We start from the raw sequence: 7478 nt of genomic DNA, 5'->3' as shown, positions 1-7478 counted from the left end.
GACCCATCAACCCGCTACACCCGTCAAACCCGTGAAAAACCGCCCCGTTGGGACCGGACGGATAGATCCATCCATAGGATTGGGTCCTAAAATGGTGAAGAACCGTGGGTTTGGGTCTTAGACGGGTTCAATTTTTTTTAATACCCGTGAAACCCGTCCCGCCCCGCCATACAAAACGACGTCGTTTTGTTTACATTATATAGTATAATAAATTAATAATATTAATGAATAAATAAAGTATCTCTAGTGTATCAAATACATAAATCAACTAAACTATAATTGTGGAAGTAATAGCTATAAAGATTATGAAAATCTCTAAGAAAATGTAGGAAAAAAAGCATATATATACAACGGTCAACACACGGCAGAAAAAAAGGAAGAAAATGGTGTTGTATGGAGCTGAATAGCGTTGGTTATGCTTGAAAAAGCTATATTTATTTTATTTAAATTTTGTCTTTTAAGTTATGAATTAGTTATTTTTAGTTTCATATTAGTTTTTATTTACTCTTGACATTTACATTATTTATGTTTGGTTTCAATTTAAAATTTTAGGTTATTTATTTTAGTTTCTAATTATTCTCCCGTAAAACTTATAAATTATATATAAAAAAAAAAAGTTTAGACGATAACGGGTTTCGACCCGTAAAGGTTGGGTCCTACTACAAACCCGCCATGGACCCGCCTATCATAAACCCGTTAAAAACCCACAAGTTTGGTTCTTCAAAATCAAGAACCGTTGTTTGACGGGACGAGGGCGGGTTTTGATAGAACCCGCGGGTTTATGGCCCGCGCACACCCCTACGGCTTCATCCAAACATATTCCGATTTTCTACACAAAAACCAATAATCTACCTTTTCCTTCAGAAATTTTGAAAACTAGAAATTTTCATTGGAAACATAACCAAACATCCCCGTTATTATTCGTAAATTCAGTATTGTATAGTATGTAACAATCATTTCAGACTAGGATATATGGCATGGCGATTTTCAATGTTGGTTTAAAGATTATTTGAGGGTTTAAATACATTTAAGTTAAAATTTGTACTGCGTTTAGTATCTGTTATTGTAATTAAACATAATTTGTGAGGAAGTGACTGTTAATTTAATCAATATCAAAATAATTTTCCTGAAAAATGTCAACCGGTTCTCCGGTTCTACCGCCCGCCACCGCCACCACCAACAACAACCTTTTCGCCGCCGTGGACATCGGGACAAATTCCTTCAAACTGACAGTCGTCCGCGTCGATCCTTCTTCCGGCAGATTCCTCACCTTCAATCGCCTTAAAGAACCAGTCATACTCGGCCTCGACACCACCACCACCTCCTCCGCCCCCACCATCTCCGCCGCCTCTCTCGACCGCGCAATAACCGCTATTCGAAAATTCCAGCATTTCATCCACTCGCACCGCCTTCCTCCTTCCCATCTCCGACTCGTCGCCACCTCCGCTGTCCGCGAAGCTTCCAATAAATCCCAATTCATTGGAGCTGTTAACGAAGCCCTAGGCCTTGACGTTGAAGTTATCTCCGGCGAAGAAGAGGCGCGCCTCATTTACCTCGGGATTCTACAATTCTTCCCCGTTTTCACCTCTACAGTCCTCACAATCGATATTGGCGGTGGATCCACCGAGTTCACGGTGGGGCTTAACGGAAATGTTCTATTTTCCAAGTCACTGAGATTAGGGCATGTCACTTTAACACAGCAATTCAGCGACGTTACGAAAATGCGAGAGCACATTCGGAACGAACTAGAAGCCTCTGATTTGATCGGTAAAATCAATGATTTCAAAATAGATGCTGTCATAGGTTCGTCGGGTACGATTAGGGCTATTGAAAAGGCAGTGTGCAAAGGCTATGCACGTAAGATAGAGGAAAACGTTGGGGTGTTCGAGGAATTTACTAAAAGGGAGTGGAGGTTTACTAGGCACGAATTAAGGTGTTTAGTGGAGAGGCTTTACGACGAAGAAAGTGAAATAAACGGAAAGGTGAAGAGGTCGAGGTTTTTCAAGAAACGAGCTGCATTCATTTTGGCAGGAACCGTTTTGCTTGATGAGGTATTTGAGAAGCTTGCAATTGAGGAAATAGAGGTCTCGGAGTATGCATTAGGGGAGGGGGTGATTACGGAGATGCTTGGGCACGTTTTCCAAGGGTTCGATTTGAATGCAAATGCACGATGGAGGTCAGTTTTTAAGTTAGCGTTGAGGTTTAATAATAAGAAGAGGATGAAGGCTGCTACTATGTGTGCGACTATTGCTAGGGTATTTATTGAATTTTTCATGAGCAATTTCGGAAACATTTTGTGGTGTATGATCTGCTTTTTCCGTTGTTTATTAAATTTGACTGTGCAGGAGATTTTTGAAGGATTGATGAAATCGAATCAGCTCTACAATGGGAATGATGATAATCAGCTTTATGTCCCCTTGGATGACAGTGATCTTGAGTACCTTGATGCTGCTAGTTTGCTTCACAATATTGGCATGTCTACTGGCAAGAAGGGTTATCATAAACAGTCTTATTTCGTTATAATGGTATATCTGCATATAATATTTTTCCGATCTTTTAATTCTTCTGGCATGGAGGAGGTATAGTTTAGGTTGAGAGGCAGTAAATCCGACCATGAACGTTCACTATTTTTAATGGGATTTTAAACAATATATTCCCGTCCTTGCAAATGTCCCGCTTGCTTTGGCATTGTGTGAATTATAGGTGGACATATTCGTTTCTTTGGTCTGTTAATTCTGCCAAACCGGACGGGACACAGTGGAAAACTACTACTAACACGAATGTGTTGTTAGTTCCATATAAATAGTGAATTCTCGTCGTTCAACTTATTTTATTGACAATTATAAGACATGAAAGTTATAGTCATCAAGCTAATTCCAAATGATGGTGGAGCTGTGGAGTACAACTATGAATAGGATTTATAATTAATCTGAATTCCACAGAAACAGTGAATTTTGATAGTTCAGATCCATATAAATCCTATTCAAAGTTGAATTAGCTTGATGACTATAACTTGCATGTCTTATAATTGTTTCTTAGGAATACGTAAATAAGACGAACGATTAGAATTCACTATTTCGAAGGAATTAACCGTATAATGGTGATCATAATAGTTTTCCACTGTGCATTGAAATCAGCTAAATGACTGTGATTCTACCCTCTATATCAGAGTAGTCTAAGACTCGAAACATAGAGTCTGCAGTCATTTTTTTTTCTATATATATAATTTCTGCAATCTGAATCTCCTTGTCAGAATGGGGATGAACTGCAGGCTTACAGTAAGGAGGAGATTAAGGTATGGTACTTTCCTTGTAATTGAATACTTTGAGCGAATCAAAACTGTGGTTTCGAATGTCAATGACAGTTCAAAGCATTCAGATAATAGCATTGCTCGTGAGATACCATAGAAAGAAATTTCCGAAAAATGATGTTCTTGAGGGATCTTCCAAAGAGGTATCTAAATATCCGTATGATGATGTATCTATTTGAGTTTTTGTTATATATACATTCATTCGTGTTTATCTGCTTTCTTGGAATGTTAGGTAAGGCAGAAATTCAGAATCCTTTGTGCAATTATGCGGGTGTCCTATGCAGTGCAACAATGTCTTCCTGTGAATTTTCAGTTCATGGGATTTATACATTCTCCAGAAGGTTTTAAGTTGGTAAGTTCCCTGTTTATATGCAATTGACCCCATAATTTCTAGGATTCTATCGTTTGTGCTCTCCTTAATTATATCCATTATCTGAGTTGTCAATATAGCCTATTTATACGCAATTAGCAGAGACATGAAAAACGCATGGTTAGTGGTTTCTGCATATATGTGAAAAGTTTGAAGCTTCTTTTTTCTTTAAAATACATATCACGAAAGGAACGTGTATAGTTATAACTTCCACATGGCATTTTAGTATATTCAACGAGAAATCTCTAACTCACCCTTTTAGTCATGACCTTAAGTTCAATTTTCATTTAATCTGACTGTGGGACTTGTAAGCGGCCTAAAAGCATTCCAAAAGTTTAGAATGCTTCAATGAGAGTTCTATTTAGTGTTTTCATGGTTTTAACTTCTCATCTTGTTGTAGACTGGCTTTTTCAATGAATTATGCTTTTAGCTTCCTTTTATCTTTGTTCACCAAATTGTCAGCATTACTATTATCTGACAATATGTTTTGTTTCGTCAATCATCTTTTCATTTTGTTTGGGATTATGGTCAAGTGGTCTGAACATCCCATAGCAGTTATCCTCGTTGATATCCTAACTTGCAAGCAACTGTTTGTTGCTCATTTTTGTGGTAAACGAACAAGGTTTGAATGTAAACATTGAGTAACATTTTGACATGCAGCCCCGATCTTTTTAGAGTTTCCAATTTAAACCTCTTTTCATACCTAAGATAAGATTAGCCAATATAACATTATTCAGTCTTACGAGAACTGGATTCAAATAATTTGACTAGGGAGAGATTCAATACACAATCCCCCAATAAGCCAATAAGTTAAGATAAGAGCTCGTTTTTCCATAATTGTGGGCCGTCCCGAAAAGTTATTGCACTAACCAAACATCAAGTAAGTAATTAAGCATGGCTTATCTTACCCACCAAACAGGCCGTAATATGCTAAAAGAATGTAATATGATGACATGTCCGGTGAAGAATATGTAATCATAAACCACTTAAAATTCCTATAAAAAGAAATTTACCAAAAGATGAACTTGGACTTCAAAGCATCTTAAAGTATTAGGTCTGACGAGTTTTATCAAGATTTACCTTTAGTCAGCAATCTATAGATATTACCGTTATTTTCCAAAAACTCAGTGAGAACACATCTCAGTAACAAATATAAATTTTCATTTAGATTGGTACAAGTAACCATAATACGACATTTCTCTCCCTTTTGTACGATTATTTGTGTTCTCAGATGTACATTTGTTGCCCTAAGAGGCTTTCAGAATTCAGATATTTAGAATATTATGGTTCGCTTTTACGACTACAAGAAGCAAATTTTTATTTGGTGGACCAGTTTGTTTTAACTGTTTCCCAAACTTTATTGCAACGGATCCTCATATGATGGGTATATTAACCTTAAATTTGAAAATACATACCTACAAATGGAGATTGGATTTGTTATGGTCGTAATCATTTATAGGTTCACAGGTTGCATCATAACTAGATGTGAACTTCTGGAAAATAAAAGGCAAAATCTGATTTTCTAGATCCGAATAACTTACACTCCTCCTGTTTGAGATTTTCCCTTCTGGAGCAGTCCCTCAAATAAACTCATAGAAAAAACAGAAGTAGAACCATTTTTTTTCCGAGATGGAGCACTAAAAGGAAATTAAGTGTGCTTATTCTAGTAGGAATTTGAATGTTTTACATTCAGCTCATGTGTGAGTTTTGGGCCAAAAGCCACGAGTAGAAAATTGAAGTGTCATCATATTACATCCTTCACTATCATGGCAAATACAAGTCTATATTAAAGAAAGATATAAGGAGAACTTTTCTTACGGTCCATATACAAGAAGAATTGAACCATCGGGTGAATAATTTACTCTCCGCGGGTAAGTATTCACTATTTTATTCTCATGAAAGTTGTGTTGAATTGCATCGCCCTGGGCCCACAGTTAGAGGCATGATAGGTTTCATCTGGTACTTAATTACTCGCTAATGATTTTGGGACTGCATTATAAAAATGTGAGTATGTGCTTTTCAGAGCATGAAAACATCTATATATTTTATATTGCATGATTTTCATTGTAAGGTCTCTGAAGCACAACTTTATGCTTGACGTTTAATCAGTTTTTTATAGAAATCTATTCGAATAATTATGTAACTGCTGCAAATTCTTAATCAATCGATTTTAATTTCCTTGGCCGTAAAATTAGGCTTGTGTCTGGAGACAGGTTAAGCTCGGTGCTTGGTAACATTACTCTGTTCTAGTTGCTGTTGTATGTGTTTTTATTCATTTACGTGTCACTTTGTGTTGAAAATATGTGACAGTTCCCATAATTGAGGACAAAGTTACTAGCTTCAGAATCTCGAATTGAAATTACTTAATTTATTCGTATTACGCTTCTCTTAGTGGTGTATGAATCAATTTCAGGTACTAAGTGAAGGTGAGGCAGGAAACCAATCCACTGATATTGTGCACCCATCATTAGATGGTGATATGAATGTGTTGATGGAGAAAGAATTTGAACACTTTAGTATGGTAAAGATTGTTTATTAACATGATTTATTATTCAAGATCTATTTTTCTTCTTATTTTCAGAATTGCCATTAATATTTTTTGTGCAGGTTTTAAAGCAAAAGTTGTCAATTCTAGTTACTTGATGGCCAAACTGCAACTTGAAGTTGCTGATGATCTTAGTAGTTGATCGTGTGTTTGGAATGATTTGTAGAATATGAATTGGCTTGTATTATAATTGTAATTTTTGAAAGGGATAATAGCAAATAAGCTCATTACACACCAATTAATTTAAAAAGTGACATTCAATTCATTTACATGTAAATAAATCCACCACTCCGGTACTTTTAATAGTCATTGACGTTGGGCAACCTAACAAATCCTAATAGAATATTTGTTATTTTTTTTAAATTAATAATGTTTTTAGTTTTTTATCTTCTATTTCCCAACCATTTTTCTCGAATTATTTTCATATCAAATTAGATTTGCAAATCGGCTAGCAAAATCTTAATCCGCTATTGGTTAGATTTTAGTCACCTATTTTCGAACATTTTCTCTCTAATTACTTTCAGAGCAAATCAAATTTGCAAATCAACTAAGAAAATCATAATCCACTCGGATAACAAATCGGCTAGCCATTCCGTCTTGCGACTTCATTATCTTGGTTGAAATAATTTTGTTTTTCTAAACTTATTGGATTCACGTTTTGCTTATTTATTATCTTTGTTGATTTATTTTTATTTTTATTTTTCATAACTTATTTGAAACAACATCATTAAGAAATTGGCAACAACAACAATATTCTTATATTTGTCATATAATGATTTTTACCAAATATTTGTTTACAAAACTTCTTTATATGCTTATAGTTGTCGATTTTCATGCAGAATGACACAAAAAGCTACATACCTCATTGATATTAAGTTGGCTCTCAGATATATTGTCATCCAACAGATTCCCTCTCTACTGCGTTAATTGTAATAGAATATTTCAGATTATTTAGAATATTCCTCCAACAATTCCAATCTTACCCTCGAACACGCGGCATATTCTACATATGGACTAAAATACCCCAAGGGGTGATTACAAGGTTTTAATTTCTTGAGGGGGTCCATTGCAATGTATTTAACTATGATTATTTTGTTATAAGGGTTGGGGATATGATGGCTTATGGTTTAAGAGGTCCATTGTAAGGGTTTTTCTTAAGTGCTTATGGTTTACCTTAGAGATTGTTAGTTAAGTTTGACTTAAGTGCTTATTTCTAAAAGTTGGGAGTGTTTGCAAATTAGCTGGAAAATCAA

General features: G+C 35.5%; 1 protein-coding gene across 2 annotated transcripts; it reads left to right on the top strand.

Moving 5' to 3' along the window:
- The first annotated feature begins 926 nt into the window (after positions 1-926).
- On the top strand, positions 927-6588 carry LOC105958238 (Ppx-GppA phosphatase). 2 transcript variants are annotated; one of them, XM_012982241.2, is made up of 7 exons: positions 927-2255; positions 2346-2525; positions 3254-3295; positions 3379-3453; positions 3543-3662; positions 6094-6201; positions 6288-6588. In XM_012982241.2, exons 1-7 carry the CDS (start codon positions 1134-1136, stop codon positions 6321-6323), a joined length of 1683 nt encoding a protein of 560 aa, XP_012837695.2. In that variant the 5' UTR covers positions 927-1133; the 3' UTR covers positions 6324-6588. The 2 variants fall into 2 exon arrangements, 1 of the variants encoding a protein (XP_012837695.2); XR_001172823.2 differs by having other exon boundaries at positions 1085-2255; positions 3365-3453.
- The last annotated feature ends 890 nt before the right edge of the window (positions 6589-7478 follow it).

The sequence above is a fragment of the Erythranthe guttata genome, chromosome 2 (genome assembly GCF_056151865.1).
Source record: "Erythranthe guttata isolate IM_541 chromosome 2, IM_541, whole genome shotgun sequence".
Taxonomy (NCBI): domain Eukaryota; kingdom Viridiplantae; phylum Streptophyta; class Magnoliopsida; order Lamiales; family Phrymaceae; genus Erythranthe; species Erythranthe guttata.
Note: the sequence above shows the minus strand (reverse complement) of the source record. Positions and strands in the feature narration are given on the sequence as shown.

Bases quoted from the DNA above. Each gene is read 5' to 3' on its own strand.
- LOC105958238 (XM_012982241.2), top strand. From the start codon at position 1,134: ATGTCAACCGGTTCTCCGGTTCTACCGCCCGCCACCGCCACCACCAAC. The intron at 3,663-6,093 runs GTAAGTTCCCTG...AATCAATTTCAG, and splicing joins CTCCAGAAGGTTTTAAGTTG to GTACTAAGTGAAGGTGAGGC. The intron at 6,202-6,287 runs GTAAAGATTGTT...TTTTTTGTGCAG, and splicing joins AATTTGAACACTTTAGTATG to GTTTTAAAGCAAAAGTTGTC.